Source organism: Hylobates moloch, unplaced genomic scaffold, assembly GCF_009828535.3.
Source record: "Hylobates moloch isolate HMO894 unplaced genomic scaffold, HMol_V3 SCAFFOLD_6, whole genome shotgun sequence".
Taxonomy (NCBI): domain Eukaryota; kingdom Metazoa; phylum Chordata; class Mammalia; order Primates; family Hylobatidae; genus Hylobates; species Hylobates moloch.
In genome coordinates, this window is record NW_026652281.1 from 127,641,736 (window position 1) to 127,664,296 (window position 22,561).

General features: G+C 49.2%; 1 protein-coding gene across 6 annotated transcripts in view; it reads left to right on the forward strand.

The window, feature by feature from the left end:
- NDST1 (N-deacetylase and N-sulfotransferase 1) overlaps positions 1-13,335 on the forward strand; it is a 73,233-nt gene extending 59,898 nt beyond the window's left edge. For 5 of the 6 annotated variants that reach the window (XM_032158366.2, XM_058440039.1, XM_032158367.2 and 2 more), the window contains 5 exons: positions 390-564; positions 3,297-3,467; positions 4,794-4,903; positions 6,873-6,975; positions 8,338-13,318. In XM_032158366.2, coding sequence (XP_032014257.1) covers positions 390-564; positions 3,297-3,467; positions 4,794-4,903; positions 6,873-6,975; positions 8,338-8,457 — 679 coding nt within the window. In that variant the 3' untranslated portion in view covers positions 8,458-13,318. Of the gene's footprint in view, positions 1-389; positions 565-3,296; positions 3,468-4,793; positions 4,904-6,872; positions 6,976-8,337 lie in introns of all 6 variants that reach the window. The other variant, XM_032158365.2, reaches the window with a different exon arrangement.
- Positions 13,336-22,561: the final 9,226 nt, after the last annotated feature.

Consider the following 22,561-nt stretch of genomic DNA (forward strand, 5'->3'; position numbering starts at 1 on the left):
CTGAGCCCCAGCTCGCCCCCTAGAGGCAGAGAGAGTGACAGCCCTGGCAGTTAAGCCTGGAGCAGCTGAGGGGGCGGGATCCTAGAGTTTAGGATTGAGGGGCATTACCCCCTCCCCATGACCTGCAACTGACGGCGCACCCACGAGTCTTCAGATCCTCCCGACTCCAGAGTCTTCTGGAAAAGGAACGAATTTGAAACAGGGAGGCTGCCGAGAGGCCATTCCCTTCCAGAATCCCCACTGGAGGCAAGTCCTTGTTTGGTTGGGAGCAAAGCGTCCTGCTTGCTCTCTGAGGACATTCTACCCCAGTGCCTCGCCCTTGTGCTGCATTCCCCTAGCCCCCCCCTCTTGAGTTTTGTCTGTGAGCCCCCTCTCTGGGCTTCCTGCAGGTACATGGAATTCTTCCCCATCCCTTCCAACACCACCTCCGACTTCTACTTTGAGAAAAGCGCCAACTACTTTGATTCAGAAGTGGCGCCCCGGCGGGCAGCAGCCCTCTTGCCCAAAGCCAAGGTCCTGACCATCCTCATCAACCCCGCGGACCGGGCCTATTCATGGTACCAGGTGAGTGGGGCTGGGGTGGAGTCCCTGTGTAGGGAACGCAGGGCTCCGTCTGACACTCAGTTACTCACTCTCAACAGATATTAGTAAGCACCTACTGTGTGCCAGCCCTGAGCCAGGCGCCTGGAGCGTGGTGGTGGCTGAGAATAGAGTCCCTGGTGGAGGTGACAGGTGGAAATGGAAAGCCAGACACCGGTTAACTGTCCACCTGCCTAGTGTCATGCGGGGTCCTGCCTCTACTTCTGACACTGACAAGAGGTGGAGGCTGGTTACACCTAGAGGAAGCTTAGATTTGGTGAACAGCGATGCAGGATCATACTGACTATAACTTCCTCGCTGGACACGGGTGGGAGTGGGAGCTCATGGAAGGACAAGACACAAGACTGCCATTCACAGTGGAGAAGGCGGGCACCTGACCAGGTGAGGCAGTTACCTGGACTGTGATACATGGAGAGGGTGTGGATCCAAGCCCCTATATGGGACATGTACGAACCAGAGCTGTCTTTCTTTCTTTCTGTTTTTTTTTTTTTGAGACGGAGTCTTGCTCTGTAGCCCAGGCTGGAGTGCAGTGGCCTGATCTCAACTCACTGTAACATCCGCCTTCCGGTTTGAAGTGATTCTCCTGCCTCAGCCTCCCAAGTAGCTGGAATCACAGGTGTGCACCACCATGCCAGGCTAATTTTTGTATTTTTAGTAGAGACAGGGTTTCACCATGTTGGCCAGGCTGGTCTTGAACTCCTGACCTCGTGATCCGCCTGCCTCGGCCTCTCAAAGTGCTGGGATTACAGGCATGAGCCACTGCGCCTGGCTGAACCAGAGCTCTCTTTAATGCCTATGGCCTGACTTAATTTCCTGCCTGCCAGCCCACTGAGCCTGCAGGAATGCTTTCAGGCCTTCCCTGGTGGGGTAGGGGGAGTCCTCCCCCTGGCTGCCAACATTCCTGTGATTATGCCACAGAGCCAAGCACTGTGATTCGGAAGTGGTGCCCCAGCAGAAACCACCCTGTTGTCCAGGCCGAGGTCCCGAGCATCCTCATTAACCCAGCCGACCAGGCCTGTGCTTGGTGTTGGGGAGGGGGTGGGGCCCTGGGTCTTAGCCCATGGTTGCCAGAGAAGTGTCCCCTGTCCTGGCTGGGACAGACTCTTCAGGCCTGGCCACTGTCATAGTTCCCACCCTGCTTTGAGGCTCTTTTCTCAGATGTGACAGTGGCTGCCTCCCGCCTGGGACCTTACGGTCTCCCGCAGGACTGGTACCTGCCTCCTCTTTGCTCCCATGGAAGTCTCTCCTCCTGCCAGTCCATGAGGCTGGTGGGGAAGCCCCTTCTTGCTCTTGTTCTCTAGGGCTTCTGTTTATGCCCTGATGTCTGCTTTCCTGTGGCTTTTTCTTTAGGAGAAGAAAACTGAGAAACACTTGTCAAGTGTTTCTGGTTTCTGCCGTGGCATGTGCCCCCGCCTCCTGGCGCTGTGCAGGGAACGGGCAGTCTGCTTTCGTGGGGGAACGTAGGGTAGAGAGGGAGCCGCCACAGGTTGGGTCAGTCCCTGTTCTGCACTGACACTGCTGTACATCTGCCACCTCACTGGAGAGTCACAGCGGGTTTCTAGAAGGCAGAGGAGGGGTTTCACGTTCGTGTCCCCTTCTCAAAGATGAGAAAACCAAGTTGCAGCAAGTTTCATATGATGGCATTTGAATCCAAGTCTCTAAATCTAAGACCCTATTCCTTTTTCTGTCCATGATCAAGAGGGGTAAAGGAGAGAAGGAGAAGGGATACTCATTCTCCCCAGGAGGACCTGGGAAGATGTTGGAGGAGAGGAAGGGTGGGGGCCTGTCTCAGAAGGAGGTTGGGATGAGGAGGAGGCTGCTGTGCACCATATTGCCCCGGCCCTGGGCTGTATGTGATCCTCAGGGGAGGGGGTTGGTGGCTGGGGGATAGTGCCTGTTGCACAGGTGCCCGAGCTCTGGCTTTCTGGACTTAGTGAATTCTGCAGATTCGGACCTCCCATGGCATTATTTTAAGTGGTTCAGACCAGCCAGTCTCCCTTTTATAGTTCTTTCCCAATCCTTCTGATTTCCATAAAGGAGAAATGCTCACTTTAGTGCAAGTGGTCTTATGTCCTTTTTAACATTGCCAACCTCCGCTTTCAACAAAGAGAGCATATTCAGGGCCTGTTGCAGACATTTGTGTCTGGCTGGAGTTTGAGAACATTGCTTTGTTTTTATTGCATTTATGAGTGGTTGCCTTCTATGTATGACAACAGTGCAGCGGTGTGATCTTGGCTCACTGCAACCTGCGCCTCCCGGGTTCAAGTGATTCTCGTGCCTCAGCCTTCTGAGTAGCTGGGACCACAGGCGTGCACCACCATGCCGGCTAATTTTTGTATTTTTAATAGAGACGGGGTTTCGCCACATTGGCCAGCTGGTCTTGAACTCCTGACCTCGAGTGATCCACCCACCTCAGCCTCCCAAAATTCTGGGATTACAGGCATGAGCCACCATTCCTGGCCTCAGGAAACCCTGATTTAGTCCAGCTCCCGTATTTCAAAGATGGAGAAGTTGGGGCTCTGGGAGCAGTGGCTTCCACTGATACTGCACACAGTGAGAGGCAAAGCCAGGACTCAGACACAGAGCTCCTGGGTCCAGCTGAGGATCTTCTGGCCACCTTGTGGGCTGCTATCCCTCTAAGGCCACTTCCTTTGTGTCCTCCATGTGGCATGCTGACCCTCTTTCCTTGCCTGCAGCACCAGCGAGCCCACGACGACCCAGTGGCCCTAAAGTACACCTTCCATGAGGTGATTACGGCCGGCTCCGATGCATCCTCAAAGCTTCGTGCCCTCCAGAACCGCTGCCTGGTCCCCGGCTGGTACGCCACCCACATCGAGCGCTGGCTCAGTGCCTATCACGCCAACCAGGTAGCTGCTGTCCCTGACCCTTGTGAGGGCAGTCGCAGTACTGGCTTGCTGTGGTTAGCGGAGAGCCTCCAAGTCTTTCTCACCAGCCACGGGGACAGATATGCCCTCCTTGGAGAGCTAGACCCTTGGGTCTATAAAAAGATTTTATTATTATTATTATTATTATTATTATTATTATTTTGAGACAGGGTCTCACTCTGTTGCCCAGGCTGGAGTGCAGTGGTGTGATCTCAGCTCACTGTAGCCTCGGTGTCCCGAGCTCACGCAATCCTTCCACCTCAGCCTCCTGAGTACCTGAGACTACAGGTGTGAGCCACTGTACCCAGCTAATTTTTTTTCTTTAAGAAACAAGGTCTTACTATGTTGCTCAGGCTGGTCTCAAACTCCTGAGCTCAAGCAGTCCTCCCTCGGTCTTCCAAAGTGCTGGGATTACAGGCCTGAGCCACTGTACCTGGCCTAAAAAGACTGTAGACCTGTTTATCCCAAGGTTGATACATGAGAACTCCCCAAGCCTGTGTCCTATCACCACAGACCCTGTAGCCCTAAAGGGACCCAGACAGCCCTGAGGCAGGCAGGTGGGAGCGAGGAGACTGGGTGTGGTGATGGAGGGAGAGCCTGATTGGAGGGACAGGCAGGAACCCAATCATACCAGGCTATTTATTTATTTATTTATTTAGAGATGGAGTCTCGCTCTGTCTCCCAGCCTGGAGTGCGGTGGCACGATCTTGGCTCACTGCAACCTCTGCCTCCCAGGTTCAAGCCTTTCTTCCACCTCAGCCTTCCAAGTAGCTGGGATTACAGGCATGCGCCACCACGCCCAGATAATTATTGTATTTTTAGTAGAGATGGGATTTCACCATGTTGGCCAGGCTGGTCTTGAACTCCTGACCTCAAGTGATCTGCCCGCCCCAGCATCCCAAAGTGCTGAGATTACAGGTGTGAGCCACCGTGCCCGGCCATGCCCAGCCATACCAGGCCTTTTAGGCAAACTTGTGGAGTGTTTGAGCAGGAGAGTGACATGGACTGGAAGCTCAGAGAGAGGCCAGAGAGGGATGTTTGCAGGGACCTGAGGGGCAGGCAGGGTTTTGGTGAGAGCTTAAATTCTAGGAGAAATGGCATTGGGCAGCAGAAGCTGGTAGAAAGCAGGCGTGAGACCACAGAGGCCTGAGCTTGGGGATACCTGCCCTTCAACAGGGGAGGAGGAGCCAGATTCTAGAGGGTGCAGGGTCCCATATTTATAAGCAGGCCCATTCCTGCTGCTGTGGCTGTTGCCCTTGTTTGCCACCGAAGTCAAAGCAGGTCCCGATCCCCTTTCTCCCTTTCCAGATTCTGGTCTTAGATGGCAAACTGCTACGCACAGAACCTGCCAAAGTGATGGACATGGTGCAGAAGTTCCTTGGGGTGACCAACACCATTGACTACCACAAAACCTTGGCGTGAGTGTTGCCTTTGCCTTTCTGCAGGTTATTTCCCTGATAAGGCACCTGGGCCAAAAAAGCCAAAGGCTTGAATAATTATGAGAGAGAGAAGTTAATTAGAGTCAGCAAGTACGAAAACTTATTAATATGACTTAAGTCATATTGTTAAACGTATCACCTTAAGAAAAAGGGAGGTGATGAATCTGTTCTACTCTGGTCAGACCATCATGGGATGTTCTCTTTGGTCTGGGCTGAACATTTTCAGAGTGTTTTATGTAAGTAAATTAGATCAGTAATGAGCAGCCCTAATTCCCACAAGATTTTCTTAGCATTAGCTTTTTTTTTTTTTTTTTTTTTAAGACAGGGTCACTGTTGCCCAGGCTGGAGTGCAGTGGCGTGATTTTGGCTCACTGCAACCTCAACCTCCCAGGCTCAAGTGATCCTCCCACCTCAGCTTCCTGAGTAGCTTGGGACCGCAGACATGTGCCATCATGCCTGGCTAATTTTTGTATGTTTTGTAGAAAAGGGGTTTCACCATGTTGCTCAGCCTGGTCTTGAATGATCTGCCTACTTCAGCCTCCCAAAGTGCTGGGATTACAGGCATGAGGCACCGCCCCCGGCCAGCATTAGATTTTGACTTATGATTTCAAGAAAAGGAAACACAAATGTTGTTGACAGTTAATAACCTTACTCACTCAGAACCTGGTGCAAGTGTGTTGAGAACGCCCTCCTACTATGAGTAAGGGCCTGTCCGCATTGCATGGGCTCAGAGCTAGGAAAGGCTGCTTTCCTGTGCTATGTCACAGATAAGTGACACACTCAGCTGGATGATGGGACCCCAAGAGAAGGAGGAATCAAGTCACCCTCCCTGGCTCCATTCTTGGGAAAGTTTTGCAACAAGAATATTCCATCTTCACTGTCGTGGGAGTTGAAGGGAGAAGGGAAGTCAGTCCTTCACCTTGAGGGAGAAAGGGCCACCTGCTGAGGCTGTGGGCCATGATGTCAGAGATGCCTGGGTTAGGGCCCCACATCCATTTCCTCAGTCTTTCAAGCCTCACTTTCCTCATCTGTAAGTTGGGGATAAAGATAGTAATCCCTGCATCCTGAAAGTTGCTGAATTGGATGAAAGCTTCATGTGGGGCTCTTAGCTGAGAGCTTGGCATGCACTAAGTGCTAAATAAATGGTAGCTGCTGTTGTCCTTGTCATCATCATCATCACCATCATCATCGTCATCGTCTATACCTATCCTGTGACCCATTCAGAAATCTCTGTTCTCTTCTGCTATTCGTGGGAATTCTGTTTTCTTGATGCCCTCATGCTCAAGAATCTCCTCACAGTTCCTGATCCAGGGCTAAATTCTGATGTCAGTATTCCTCCCTTCCCATAACAGCTTCGGATCTCATATCCCAAAAATGCCTTTGAAGACAGGATGATGTTGGCAGTCTTGCTGTGCCATTTCTGAAGTTTACTCCAAAAAATGAAACTCTCCAGTGATAGGCATGCTTAAGTGCAGCTGTGGATACTGCGTGTTTTGATAAAGATGAAATTTATTAAAAAGCAAAAGAACCTCCACTAAACACCCCTCTCCCCCAATGATGCTGGGAGGGGTAAAGAAGCCTTCTTGGGTTTAAAAAAAAAAAAAAAGTTACTCAGCATTGAGAATGCCAGGAAAGATTTCCCAGAACATCGAAGGATGGGAAACTGTTCATGTTGTAGATTGCTGAAGCGGCTGTGGCTGCTCAGGCTGGAGAAGAGAAGACTCAGAATGTGCGAGCTGCCCTTTGCCGGAAGTAGGACAGGCACGTTTAGTGCAGCCTAGGACACATTTGATCCCACAGATGGCACATAGCTTCTGACAGTCCACGTGGGTTCAAGAGCAGTAGATTCCCTGGGCTCTGCCATTCCTGGGGTCCATGAACATGGCTTTAAGGTCGGAAGTGGGTGGGCTGACCCAGCTCCCATCCAGAGACTTTCCCACCTCCACAGGTTTGATCCAAAGAAAGGATTTTGGTGCCAACTGCTCGAAGGAGGAAAAACCAAGTGTCTGGGCAAAAGCAAGGGCCGGAAATATCCCGAGATGGACTTGGATGTAAGTGGTAGACACACTACCTGTAGCACCTGCATAAGCGTAAGGGGTCCCTGTATGGGGTTGAGGGCGTTCTCTTTTCTTTACCATGCACTCAGCACGTTCATGGCCTTAGCATTTCTTGGACAGTATTTGTAAGAGGAGGAAACGGGGGCTGGGACATGGTGGGTCAGAACTGATTTCGTCAAACAAGTGTTGGTTATCTTCTACTAAGGGCTGAGTGCTGTGGGGTTTTGAGGATGAGCCAGACATGTTCTCTGCCTTCAAGGAACTCCTGGTCTTGGAGGGGTATGAGTCCCAACATCACTAAGTAGAATACAGGCAGAGATTACTGTGTGTAGTCAGAGAGGGCACACGAGTGCTATGGGAATTCAGAACAAGGGGATGTCACTTGAACCTGAGAGGGTTAAAAAAGGCGCTCCTTAAAGGAGGAATGGGGGTCTCCAGAGTTGCGCCTAGAAGGATGAGATCCATTTTATAGGATTTGGACTTATGGAATGGGAGGGTAGGTAAGAACAGCATGTGTAAAAACATAGGGGGAAAAAAAGAAATTTTAAAAATATAGAAAAAGGGTCACAGACTGGGGGTCTTGTTACTTCCTCCTTTTCCTACTTGCTTTGTTTTTTTTGTTGTTGTTTTGTTTTGTTTTTGAGACAGGGTCTTGTTCTGTTGCCTAGGCTGGAGTGCAGTGGCATGATCATGGCTCACAGTAGCCTCGACCCCCTGGGTTCAAGCGATCTTCCCGACTCAGCCTGCCATAGTGCTGGTATTATAGGCGTGAACCACTGTGCTTGGCCCTGGCCCTGCCCCGCCTTGGGTTTTGATTATTAATTCTCTCTCCTCTCCCTATCAGAAGAATTTTGACTTAGTGAGCTCTATTTTGATGCTCCTGCCAACTGGGAGTTCGCTATTGGAGGCTACCATTTAGAAGGAGATTGTGGATAAATAAGATGTGTATGGGGGGTGGTGCCATCAACATGGTGGGTTTTTTGTTTTTTTGTTTTCTTTTGAGACGGAGTTTCGCTTTTGTCACCCAGGCTGGAGTGCAATCGCGTGATCTTAGCTCACTGCAACCTGCACTTCCCGAGTTCAAAAGGTTCTCTTGCCTCAGCCTCCCGAGTAGCTGGGATTACTGGCGCCCACCACCTCACCCTGCTAATTTTTGTATTTTTAGTAGAAATGGGGTTTCACCATGTTGTCCAGACTGGTCTTAACTCCTGACCTCAGGTGATCCACCTGGCTCGGCCTCCCAAAGTGCTGGGATTACAGGCGTGAGCCACCGCGCCTGGCCGAGCTTGGTGATTTTTAAAGAGGAGGTCACTCTTAAGTCAGTATGCAAGGTCTGAGCTTTCCTTCCCGTTACAGTCCCGAGCCTTCCTGAAGGATTATTACCGGGACCACAACATCGAGCTCTCCAAGCTGCTGTACAAGATGGGCCAGACACTTCCCACTTGGCTACGAGAGGACCTCCAGAACACCAGGTAGCCTCGGCCACCACAGCCAGACTGAACGTTTGTGACAGCTGGAACGTCCCACCACACGCTGAGCCAGACTGACCTGCAGAGTGGGAAGCTGGGCCAGGGCAGCTGCGCGCTTATGAGCAATACTCTGTGGAGGCCTGGTGGGGCCGGGGGAGCAACCAGGTGGGTCTGCAAGCACCTCAGAGCACCCACTGCTGGGTCTGCGGCCTACGGGACCTCCCTCGCCAGCAGAGGTCCATTCCATTCCCAGCCGCTCCTGGGGAGGCTGCTTCCTGGTAGGAGGGAGTCCATGAGACTCTTTTCTGTCCCTCACTGTGTTCCGCCGACCGTCCCCTCTCGTCACCCATCACTCCCTGCTTCCGCAGGGCGCCCCTCAGTATTCGCTGCCATATGTCCCTGTCCTCCAGGCTGTAGGGGAGGAGAGCCTGGTTGGGGGAGACAGACTGGACATTTCCCTGTTTCGAGCCAGGCTCTTCCAAGGGGCCAGCTGGGTCCCCGGAGTCAGTCCTAGGCTGGATGGGAGGGTGGCCACCTCGAGAGGACTCCCAGCCTCCACATCTGGTTCCTACCTTCACATCTCACCCTCCCGTTCTGGGGAAAGAATCTCTGGTTCCTACAGTATCCACACCATCCTCAAGGCTTCCCGCAGGGCCTTGGGGCACTGCCTTGCCATCGGGCCCAGTTCTCCGGGCCCCACCTGCACCCCTTTCTTCCCCCTGGGATATGACATGTGTGGTGTTTCCTGTGGTAAAAGACTGAGGCAGGCCAGGGGTCTGCCAGTAACATGTTCCCATGTACAGACGCGGTCCCCACACCCTCCCAGCCTCAGGCCCAGGCAGACGTGGGCGAGCTGGCGAGACTGCCGGCCACAGCTTTGCTCGGCCACCTGTGGCCGAGGGCTCTCAGAGACCCCCTTAACCTCCCAAATACTAAGAAGCTAAAGTATTTTAATATTTTTTTTTTTTTTCTTGGTGCCAGAGTTTATACCCTGGGTGCTGGGGTCGCACTGTGTTATATATATATATAATGTGTATATATATATATATTCTATTTTTTTTGGTTGGGTTTGTTTTTAATTCAGTCTTACAAAATGGTGGTAAGCCCCAGTCTCAGGGGGCGCCCTGTCTTAGAGCTAGAGATGAGGTGGCAGGGAGGGAGGCTGTGTCCTCAGTGGCCTGGGGCTGAGCAGACAGTAGGAAGGGGCCCTCCCCAGTGCCGTGGCTGCTCTGGGGCTACCCTAGGTGAACAGAGGTGGTGAGATGCACAGGGAAGACCAGCTGTCTCCAGGACATCGGGCTGCGTGAAGTCCAGTGACCTTGAGGGGATTTTGGCCAAGGGAAACAGCCAGGGCTGGGCTAGGAGAGCTGGGGTCAAAAGCTGGCCCACCCACTCTCCCTCACATGGTGCTAGGCTGGGAGCTGCCCTGAGAGCTGGAATGCCCACCAGGGCCCACAGAACTGTCTCCAGGCCCTTGTAGACAATGGGATCTCTGGGCTGATTTCTGGTTGGGGTCTGCTCCTACCCCACCCCGTTTAACAATGTGAAGTGACTGAGGCTGGGGTGCCTCTCCCTGGCCCCCTCCAACTGCCAAATTCTGCTTCTCTCTGAACCCCAGGAAATACTTTCTGGAGAGCCTTGTCTTGTTCAGAAGACTCTAGCGTCTTGGGGCTGGAAGGTCCTTTGACGGGTATGAAACAGGGCCAGAAAGGGGAGGTGGCCTGCTTGGCTGACGTCATGGAGCCAGCTGGGAGCAGGGCTGAGCGTTGAACCCGAGGCTCCCAGTGCCAAGTCCCATTGTGCTCCTCTTCCAATGCCACACTGCCTCTGAGCCCATCCTTGGGACCCTACTCTGTGCCAGGTTCCTGTCCCTTCCTCCGTCACACCATGGTCATTCCAGGATATGGGGACAAACCACTCCTTCCCAGCCAGGGTGCCTTTGAGCCTTCTCATTCCGAGGTCTGCGTTTGCATCCCTGTCGTGTTCTCCCTCAAGGGGTCCTTCCCCAGCCTGTGGGGACCTGGGTCTGTTCTGAGCTGATTCCCTTTTCTCCAGTTCTCTGCTGGGATGAAGAAAGTTGGACACTCAGTGGGACCAGCTGCAGGTGGTTTCACTGTGTACACAGCAGTGTCCCCATCATGCCTCCCAATGGGGCCTGCAAGCCTGGGAACCTTGGGCATCGTTGGGCCAGCAGGATGAGCAGCAAAGGGTCTGAGGACAGGGTAGCATGTCTGCTTGTGCGCTTATGAAGACTTGCCCACACCATGGAGCCAGGGGCTTCTAGAGAGGGGCAGTGACTTCCAGAGTCCCATCCGTCAGTGAGGGGACTGGGCTGCGGGATGGGTGAGGATCTTACAGCTCCCAGGTTCTGAAATCTACCCTCTGGGCCTGGAGGCCTCTCTCGCAGAGCCTGGAAGGCAGGAGAGGTGGGCTGGCCTGGGGCAGGAGCTCCACTTCTCTCTGCCTCTGGCTGTGGGAAGGAGCAGGCGGTTGGAAATCCTGTGACAGCAGAGATCTTCTGGATTTTTGCCTGGACCCTTCTGCAAGCCTGGGGACTGGACCTGCCACATGTTCCAAGTCTTGCCTAGGTCGCTGCTGCCACTTCTCCTCCCACTAACAGACCTTTCTTGAAGACCTATTAGGCCCAGACACTGCCGGGACTTGCAGGTATGGGGGGTAGGAGAGGCAGATAAGCTGCCTGAGGGGCTGTTGGCTAATGGGTACACGGACACCCCCTCCCAAGAAGAGAAAGCCACAGATGAGTGGGCCAGCAAGGCCAGTCTTCAATGTCCACCAATTCACTCTAATCATTTGGCCAAAAAAAGAAGAGAGAAATAGCTGAAATTGTTCAGGTGGCTCCACCGTCTATTCTGTGGTCCCCTCCATGAGCCTTTGCCCCAGGGTGGGTGCAGGTGCTAGTGTCACCTGCAGCTGCCTCAGTCGTTCAGGGTTCCAGAGCCTTCTGTGGTGGAGCATCCTGCTGCTTGGAGGATGAGTCTAAAGTTTAAAAATGGGCCTTTTCTGAGCCCCCCTGATGAGCAGTCAGTGCTTCTGGACCCAGCTAAGGAAGCCATCTGTTCCCAACAGAGGAGAGCTGCTGCGCTGACCTGCAGAGTTTGGTGGTCCCAGCACAGAGCTGTGCCCACGGGCTTGTTAGTGGGAAAAGCAAGTACAACAATGTTTTACCAAACATTGAATTATGAATGCCCACTCCCCAGCATCTAGATATAAAATTATTAACATTTTGCCACATTCATTTTTCTCTCTCTGTGTACATATATGTTCTCTGTCCTAATTTAAAAGTACATTGCAAACATCATGAAACTTGATCCCTGAAAGCTTCAGCCTGCATCTCCTAAGAGTTAGGGCATTGTCCCACACATTGGCCCAGTATCACAGCCAAGACGAGAAGTCATTTCCCAACGATGTCTGCTATCTAATCTGTATTCAAATCCCCCCAATTGTCTCCCAGGTAACTTATGTCTGGTTTTGGAATCAGCATCCAGTCACGGTGCACACGTTGCATTTTCTAACTATGTTTTTAAAACCTCTTTGAATGCTGAAAGGTCTTCCCTCGGCTCACTTTGAGTTTTTAAATGACATTGTTTTTGAGGCCCTAGGCCTGCTATCTTGTTGAAGCCCCACATTCTGAATCTGTCCAATTGTTTGCTCATGGTGTCGCATAACCACTTCTTCTATCCCCTGTACTTTCAAGGATAATTTAGGCTACATGAGATTTTGCCTTTTGTGCTGACTTGACAGCTTCACTTCTGCCTAAGATGCGCCTCCGCTGTCACCTGTACCAAGTGCCAAAACAGCAGAGGGGCCAGTTAGAGCAAGAGCTCTGGGGGGGCCTGGAAAGGCTCCCTAGAGAGGGCCACAATATCTGGGCCTCAGAAGGAAGGACACAGGACTCTGGAAGGAAGAGGCTGCATGCCTGAAGGCTGGGCCTTTGACCCTGGGGATCGGCCACAGGGCACCAAACACATCATATGTCTCTGTCTTTCTATTTTGGGGTCCCAGGGTTTTCATTTCCTGGAGGCCCGTGGTCTGTGTGCACTGGAGCAGAGCCAGGCTCTCGGTTGCAGCAGGGAAAAGCCTACATGGGGAACTGCCTGCCGAAAGCTGTGGTGTGAGAAGAGCCCTGGCTGGCGGCAGGAGCTGTGAAATTTCATCCCAGCCGGGTGCATTTAGTAGCTGCCTGACCATCTTCCTCCCAGGCCCTCAATTTCTTCATCTATAGAATGAGCAGATAGGGGCCACAGCAGGGATTTTCACACATCAAAGGAGGCAGCTCTGCTCTAGTTGATGTGAGGATGGGTGGGGGGGGGGGGGTGCCTAGACCCCCTGCTGCCCAGGCCCTTGAGGTAATACTGGGTTCCTGGCTTGACAGCTCTGGGCTGGCTGCCCTTGCCAGCTCAGACGGCTGGAGAGTTTTCAGCTTCCCCAAGGGACGGGCATAGGGTTTTGTGGGGTCAATGCCAGGAACCTGGGGGTAACTGGCTGCGTTTTATCCTAAGAAGTTCATCCCTCTTGCTCTTCCTCTTTCTGGCCCTGGAGGAGAATGAGGGAGGAGAGGGTTTTCTATGACCGTGTTAGCTTTTATTATTAGCAAGAGGGCTCCTTTTGTAATTTGTGCATGAAATTCATGTCATTTCCTGGGAGAGGAGAGGGCTGACTGGAGAGGGTGGGGGGCACATTGGGGGAGCAGGCAGAGATTTCCTTCCCTTGTAGGGGGGTGGGGAGAGTGGGGAGAGTGGGTGCTACCCAGTTTGCCTGATGAGCGCTCTCAAACCAGCCGTTTTGGGTTGTGTTAAAGGTGAGACCTTCCTCCATTAATGTACAATCTCGAACTAACTGCTAATAAAGTGGGGTTCTGTTTGTACACCTCGGTCCTGTCTGACCTTTTTGCAAGGCCTGCAGGGAAGAGTGGAGTAGGGGTGTTTTCATGCATGGCCAAAGCCCGCTTGTCCCTGCCACCTCAGGCATGCACACGTGCCCACATGTATGCACACACCTATACACATGGTGACTTGGTCAACACAGATCATTTTCACTGGGTTATAAATGGAAGATTTCCCAGATACAGCAGAGGCCTATCCCGGGGCAGCCACAGGGGGCATCTCAGATGACAGGAGCCCTCAGACAAGCTGGATTGCTCAGAAGCCCTGGGGGTCGGGCACTGGACCGAGAAGAGACTTGGGGACTGGAACCATTTCTGCTACTAATGTATATTGTAGCTGGGGGCAAGCCACTTTTACTGTTTTATCCCATTTCCCTCACTTTTACCCACATGGAGGGAGTTGGACTCCGTGGCCTCACTTGGAGAACTTGCCTAAAATATGCAGATTCCCAGGTCTACTTCCAGACATTCAACTCCAGCAGATGTGGGGTGGGGCCCAACATCTTTAAGGAGCCCTCCAGAACACTGAGGAATTTTTAACGAGCCCTCCAGTACACTGAGGCAGCCCAGTGTAACTCTGGCTCAGAGTGGGAAACTCTGGCTCAGATCCATGGTTCCTATGGGTTCTAATTAATACGGAGAGCCCCACTGTCCAGGAAAACAGGGTAAAACAAATGACTGAAGCCCTCACAGCCTAATTGAGGGCCAGACTCGAGATTTGCTTGGAGAAGGAGAGTTCACAGGTAGGGAGGGGCCCAGGCCAGTGTCTGCAATGCAGTTGATCAGACGTGCTCCTTCAGAATCCCCTTGGGAAGCTTTAAACAATATACATTCCTGGGCTCCCCCGAAATCTGCTCACTCAGAACCTCTGGGGTGGGACCCAGCACTGTGTACTTTAACAGACTCCTTGGTGTTCAGGGAAGTTTGGGAACACGGAACCAGGCCACCATGTATGTCAGAGACGGTACCCAGAAGTGTGCACAGCTTCTGAGGGGCAGAGGAGGGGCATGCTGGGGGCGCAGCTGGGCAGTCCTGCTTCCCAGGACCCAGTATGTTCAAAGTGAACATACCACAGTGCCACCTCTGATGGCACAAGGGCAGCACCTGCAGAGCCCTCTTTGGAGTTCGTCAGCTGGGAGCTTGGCTTGGGTCAGGTGGCCCGCACCAGCAAGAACACAGCTGGAGGCTGCATGGACAAGAGCAGATCCAGAGGCATGGTGCAGAAAGGTGACTGTGCCAGCTGAGGGGTCAGCCTGCAACAGGGATTTTTGAATTTAAATACAGCTGAGATTCTGTTTTGAAAGAATCACTTAATTGAAAACCAGGTAAAGGTGAGAGTGCTCTGTGGTTGGAGTGGGAGTGAAGCTCTGGACTCTTCCCAGCTCACCTCCTCCCTGTCTCTTAGCCTATCTTGGAACCCTAAGATTTCTCAAAACACATTGTGAAAACCCAGCCCAGTTGCTTCCAGAGGTCCTAAAAGTCCTGCAGTTCTAATAGGCTGAATGAATAGCAGCCCATCAGCCCCTCCTCACCCCCCACGGGGATGTCCACCCAGGAAATCTGGTGCCCCAGGAGTGGTTCGGGCTTCTAGAGGTGGGGAGTTCCCTTGGAGAAGCCTGGATCATGCGTGTAGGGCAGTGTGTTTCACAATAGCAAAACGCTGGGAACAACTTAGATGTCCATCCATAGGGGCTCAGCTAGGTAACCTCCAGTGTATCCATTCACTGTAATGATGGTTCAGTTGAAAGTAATGAGCTCAGTCTCCAAGCCCTGCCAGGGAAGTTTCTATGACAGACCTATACAATGTGACCATCATGGAAAGAGAACACTACAGTTTGTATTTTTCCTGGGGTTGTAGATAGACGTATCTCACATCAAACTGATATTAGGGGAGGAAAGACTGAGAAGGGGAACTTTCAAAGGAGACTTCAGCCTTGGCTGAAATATATATAAGACAAGTATAGTGTATTTGTATATCATTTGTGGAATGAAAAAGTCTTAATGAAAAATAGAAATGGACAAAGCAGAAAGGGGGACTCCAAGCAGCTAGACTTACACGACGACGCGATGAAGGCCAACACTGCTTTACCCAGCCCTTAAGCTCCTATGGAGTTAGGATCTGGAGGAGGCCTAGGTGCCGGCGATGAATTTCTTGCCTTGCTGCATTTATCCTAAGCATTCGTGAAGACCCTGAGCTGAGGAGCCTAACCTTCCTGTGACTGTAGGCCAGTCTCAACTCCTCTCTGGCCCTGGGAGCTTAGCTTCCCCCAGCTAGGGTTAATATCACCATTGCTGGAACAAATTGACACCATGTGTCTCCCGATATGATGCAATGGGAAGGACCCAGTGCAACACCTGGGAAATTCCTAACAAAAACACGGGACATGATTCCAGCCAAGGGGAACAGACAGACACATCCGTATTGAGGGACATTTTGCAAAATAACTGGCCTGAACTCCAACAATGTCAAGGTGATGAAAGATACAGAAAAGCTGAGAAATGGTTCAGGATTAAAGGATACTAAAGAGATGTGGTAATCAAATGCCATGTGTGACCCTGGAGGGGTCCTGGACCATGAAACAATTAGCTATAAAGGATACCATAGGGACACCTAGCAGAATGTCAAGATGGACCGTGTGGATTAGATAATACTATTCAACCGATGTTCAATTTTCTGGTTTTGATTATTTTACTGTTATGAAAGAGTGTCTAATGAAGTACATGTGAGGTATTAGTTTTTTTAAATTACTTTTGCACCAACCTAATATTTAGGGGTAAAAAGGAAGAAATGGAACTGAATTTTGACTCTTGTTCTTTCTCTAGTGGTACTAGATGATAGGTACTCATCAGATGCAGTCCAAAAGGTGTCCACCAGGGGGCACTATTATCCTAGCCTCTCACAGTGTAGTCAGCACGAATGCCTCCCGGGAAGACTGGGCTGGTGGTTAATGGTGGTGGGGCAATAATATTATCAATATTAACATCAATAAGTTAAGTAATATAAATAAAAAGTATTTCTTATCCTGTCAGGCAGACCCTCTGCTTATCAAGTGCTATCTTTAAAATTTTTTATTTCTTTTTGAGACAGTGTCTCCCTCTGTCACCCAGGTTGGAATGCAGTGATCTCGGCTCACTGCAGCCTCAAGCTCCTGGGCTCAAGCCATTCTCCCACCTTAGCCTTCTGAGTAGCTGGGATTACAGGCATGCCCCACCACGCCTGGCTAATTATTTTGTATTTTTTGTAAAGATGGGGTTTTGCCATGTGGCCCAGGCTGGTCTTGAACTCCTGGCCTCAAATGATCCTCCTGCCTCAGCCTCCCAAAGTGCAGGGATTACAGACATCAGCCACCTTGCCCGGCCTCTTTTAATCTTCATAACAATCCTCTGAGGTAGGTATTATCATTCCCATTGTATATTTGAGGAATTTGAGTTCAGAGAGGTTAAGTAACTCTGCCAGGATCACAGAGCTGGTAGTCATTGGTCCATGAGACTCCACAGCCTGGAGTCCACTAGGCTGTCCTGCCCCCTGGGCCTGAGGCTAGGAATGTGCCCTGGCACAGGAAAGTGCCATGACCATGAGGCAGAGTGGAGACAAATCACCGAGCCTGCCCCTGCCCTTTTTAGGGCTGGGGACTGGGTGGTCCTGAGAAGCTGTTAAAGGTGCCTAACAGTATGTGTACCTACAAATCTAAAACAGAAGTACAAACAGGGAATGGTGCGAGATGTATGTCTCCTTCCACTCCCTGACCTTTGTCCTCCAACTCACTTCTTCAGAGGAAACCACCATTAGCAGTTTCTGTGGATCTTTCCAGAAATTGTTTTATATATACAAACAGTTGAGTGCGCATGCACGCCCTGCTGGTGTGTGCCCTCAGGCTATTCTGCACTGTGCTTTTCCATGGGTGCCTCTGGTCGGTGGGTGGAGGGTATTTACTGCTCTGCATGGCAGCAGATGGAGGGCTCCTCTGCATGGGTACTTGGAGAAGCTCTGCTCTATTACACCTTTCAGGGAGTGGGGGTAAAAACTGGAGCTTGAATTCCTTGGTCTTTGCCCCATTCTGGGGTGTTCTCCCTTGGGAAGGAATAGGATGTGCAGTACGGTAGTCAGAATATGCACAGCTGGGTAGATCTGGTTTCAAATACAGGCTCAGTATTGGCTGTGTGACCTTGGTCAAGTACTTCATGTCTCTGAGCCTCAGTCTCTGCTTTTGTGAAGTGGGGATAGTCACAGGACTGAGGTGACAGAGATGTTGTGAGGAATGAAGAGACAGTGTCTGGAAAGCCCTCAGCAGGAACCTGCTACACAGTGAGTGCTCAGTGAAGTCTTTGCCAGTTCCTGGTATCACACACATACAGACCCCATTTCTGAGCCTGAGCCTGGGGGTGGCACTGCCACTTTTGTCCTGAGGCAGATCAGGATGGGCTGAGGAGTCAAGCAGCCCACTCAATGTGGAAACTCATTACATTTGATTGTTCTTCCTGGAACCTTGAAATGGAAGTGGTGGGTGATCTGAGGCGCTGAGAATGACCCTTCAAAACACACACACACAACACCAACTTCACAGGAAAACAAGGAACACGAGAGACTGCTATAAGCAGCTGCATGTTAAAAAATCAGATGCTCTAGATGCAATGGACAAATTCCTAGAGTCACACAAACTACCAAAACTGACTCAAGAGAAAATAGAAAATCTGAATAGGTCTGTAACAAGTCAGGAGATTGAATCGGTAATCAAAAAACTCCCAGCAAAGAAATGTCTACCACCAGGTGGCATCATCGGTGAATTCTACAAAACATTTAAAGGAGAATTAACATCAATCCTTCTCTTAAACTCTTACCAAAAATCTAAAGAGGAGAGAACATTTCCCAACTCATTCTATGAGGCCAAGCATTACCTTGATACTGAAACTAAGACTCTACAAGAAAAGAAAATTGCAGGCCAGGTGTGGTGGCTCACGCCTGTAATCCCAGCACTTTGGGAGGCTGAGGCAGGTGGATCACCTGAGGTCAGGAGTTCAAGACCAGCCTGGCCAACATGGCAAAACCGTAACTCTACTAAAAATACAAAAATTAGCCAGGCATGGCAGCATGCACCTGTAATCCCAGCTACTCAGGAGGCTGAACCAGGAGAATCGCTTGAACCTAGGAGGCGGAGGTTGCAGTGAGCCAAGATTGCGACAGTGCAGTCCAGCCTGGGTGATAAAGTGAGAATCCATCTCAAAAAAAAAAAAAAAAAAAAATTGTATGCCATGATCAAGTGGGTTTTATCCCAGGAATGCAAGGGTGGTTCAACATATGAAAGCAAAGTAATGTACCACATTATTAGAATGAAGGGGAAAAAAACCACATGATCATCTCAACTGATGCAGAAAAAGCATCTGACAAAATCCAACACCCTTTCATGATATAAACGCTTCACAAACTAGTACTAGAAAAGAACTCTTTCAACATGATAAATGCCATATGTGAAAAACTCACAGCTAACATAACTTTTTTTTTGAGACAGGATCTCGCTCTGTTGCCCAGGCTGGAGTGCAGTGGCACAGTTGTGGCTTACTGCAACCTCGACCTCCCAGACTCAAGCGATCCTCCCACCTCAGCCTCCCAAATTGCTGGGACTACAGGCACGTGCCACGCCTGGCTAATTTTTTATTTTTGTTGTAGAGACAGGGTCTCGCCATGTTGCCCAGGCTGGTCTAGAGCTCCTGGGCTCAAATGACATCATTCTTAATGGTGAAAAACTGAAAGCATTTCCCCTAGGATGAGGAAAAAGACAAGGATGTCTGTTTTCATAACTTCTAGTTAAGATTAGAAACTTATACTCAACACAATACTGGAAGTTCTAGCCATAGCAATTAGGCAAGAAAAAAACAAAAGGCATCCAAATTGGAAAGGAAGAAGTAATACTATCTCTACTTATAGGTGACATGATCTTAATGCCTAGAAAACCCAAAAGAATTCATACACATACACAAACTATTAGAGTTAATAAGTGAATTTTGCAAAATTTCAGGATACAAAATCAATACACAAAATCCATTGAATTTCTATACACTATAATGAACAATCCAAAAAGGAAGTTAAGAAAACAATTCTACTTATGATAGCATCTAAAAGAATAAAATATAGGCTGGGCGTGGTGGCTGACACCCCTAATCCTGGAACTTTGGGAGGCCAAGGCGGGTGGATCACCCAAGGTCAGGAGTTTGAGATCAGCCTGGCCAACATGGTGAAACCCCATCCCTACTAACAGTACAAAATGAGCCGGGTGTGGTGGCACATGCCTGTAATCCCAGCTACTTGGGAGGCTGAGGCAGGAGAATCACTTGAACCCTGTAGGTGGAGGTTGTGGTAAGCTGAGATCGTGCCGCTGCACTCCAGCCTAGGCAACAAGAGGTAAACTCCTTCTCAAAATAATAATAATAATAAATAAAAATAAAATATATAGGAATAATTTAATCAAGGAGGTGAGAGACTTGAATACAGAAAACTATAAAACATTTCTTGAAGAAATTAAAGATCTAAGTGAATGGAAAGACATCCCATGTTTGATTAGAAGACTTAGTATTATTAAGGAATATACAGATTTTTTGCAATTCCTATCAAAATCCAATAGGTTTTTTTCCAGAAACGAAAAAAAAAATCCTAATATGAAAATTCCTAATATTCATGTGGAATTACAAGAGACCCAGAATAGCCAAAACAATCTTGAAAAAAAATGACACAGTTGCAGGATTCATGCTTTCTGATTTCAGAACTTACTGCAGGCTGGGCACGGTGGCTTACACCTGTAATCCCAGGACTTTGGGAGGCCGAGGTGGGTGGCTCATCTGAGATTGGGAGTTCGAGACCAGCCTGGCCAATTTGGCAAAACTCCGTCTCTACTAAAAGTACAAAAATCAGCTGGACGTGGTGGCACATGCCTGTAGTCCCAGCTACTTGGGAGACTGAGGCTGGAGAATCACTTGAACCCTGGAGGCAGAGGTTGCAGTGAGCCGAGGTCGCACCACTGCACTCCGGCCTGGGCAATAGAGTGAGACTCTGTCTCAAAAACAAAACAAAACAAAACAAAACAAGAAAACAAAACTTCTGCAAATCTACAGTAATTATAAGTGTGCTACTGGCACAGGATAGACATACAGACCCTGGGGTAGAATTGAGAGCCCAGAAACAAGCCCTCACATCTATTGCCAATTGATTTTTGACAAGGGTGCTAAGACCTTTCACTGGAGAAAGAATAGTGCTCCAAAACCTGGATATCACATGCAAAAGAACGAAGTTGAACCCTTACCACATACCATATGCCAAGACTAAGTGAAAATTGATCAGAGACTTAAATTTAAGAGCTAAACTTAGAACTATTAGAAACATAAGTGCAAATATCTATGACCTTGAATTTGGTAATGGTTTCTTAAATATGACACGAAAAGCACAGGCGACAAAGAAAAAAATAAATTTGTCTTCATTAAAATTTAAAAGACTTGTGTGTGTCAAAAGACACCATTAAGGCCAGGCATCGTGGCTCACACCTGTAATCCTGGCACTTTGGGAGACCTAGGTGGGTGGATCACTTGAGAGCAGAAGTTCAAGACCAGCCTGGGCATCATGGTGACACCCCATCTCTGCAAAAAAATACAACAATTAGCTTGGCATGGTGGTGTGCCTGTGGTCCCAGCTACTTGGGAGGCTGAGGTGGGATGACCCCTTCAGCCTGCGAAGTGGAGGTTGCAGTGAACCAAGACTGCATCATTGCACTTCAGCCTGGGTGACAGAGCAAGACCCTGTCTCAAAAAAGAAAGAAAGAATAAAGGACACTATAAAGAGAGTTAAGAGACAATCCACATAATGGGAGAAAATATTTGCAAATCATATGTCTCATAAGGGCCTAATATCCAAAAAATATAAAGAACAACTCAACAACAAAAAGACAAACAATCCAATTAAAAAATGGGAAAATGACTTGAATGGATGTTTCTCCAAAGAAGACATACAGTGGCCAACACACTCATGAAAAAGTGCTCAACACATTAGTCATTAGTGAAATGCAAATCAAAACCACTTCTCACCTACTAGGATGGCTATAATTTTTTTTTTTTTCTTTTTTTGAGACAGAGTCTTGCTCTGTCACCCAGGCTGGAGTGCAGTGGTGTGATCTCGGCTCACTGCACCTTCCACCTCCCGAGTTCAAGTAATTCTCCTGCCTCAGTCTCCAGGCCTCCACCACCAGGCCTGGCTAATTTTTGTATTTTTAGTAGAGATGGGGTTTCACCATGTTGGCCAGGCTGATCTGGAACCCCTGACCTCAGCTGATCTGCCCACCTGGGCTTCCCAAAGTTCTAGGATTACAGGCATGAGCCACCACATGTGGCCAGCTATAATTTTTTTTTTTTTAAGGTAAATAAGTTTTGATAAGGATATGGAGAAACTGGAACCCTTATACATTGCTGGTGGGAATGTGAAATGGTACAGCTACTGTGGAAAACAGTTGAGTGTTTCATCAAAAGGTTAAACAGTATTCACAGTAACCAAAAGCTGGAAAGAACACAGTGTCCATCAATAGATGAATGAGCAAATAAAATGTGGTGTATAATACAGTGGAATATTATTCCACCACAAAAAAGGAAGGAAGAAATTCTGATACATGGTACAACATAAATTAGCCTTGAAAACATTATGTGAAATAAAATAAGCCAGACACACAAAAAGACGAATATTGTCTGATTTCCTTTATACTAAATATCTAGAATAGGCAAATTCATAGAGATAAGAAGTAGGTTAGAGGTTACCATGGCTGAGGGGAGAGGGAGGATGGGAGTTATTGCTTAAGCAGCACAGAGTTTCTCCTTGGGTGATGGAGAATGTTGACAATAGATAGTAACAATGGTTGTGTAACATTGTGAATGTACTAATGCCACTAAATTGTGCACTTTAAAATGGTTAAAATGGCAAATTTTATGTTATATGTATTTCACCACAATAAAAATACATATATGGCATTCAAGGCAGCTCTGTTTTCTTAAATTGAAATATAATTTACATACACAAAATAATACTTTAAAGTGTATAATTCAGTGGTTTTTAGCAAATTGTGCAACCATCACCACTATCTAATTCCAGAACATTTCATCACCTCAAGAAGAAACCTCATAGCAGTAAGTGGTCATTCCTCATTCTTCCCTTCTCTTAGGCCCTGGCAGACACTGAATC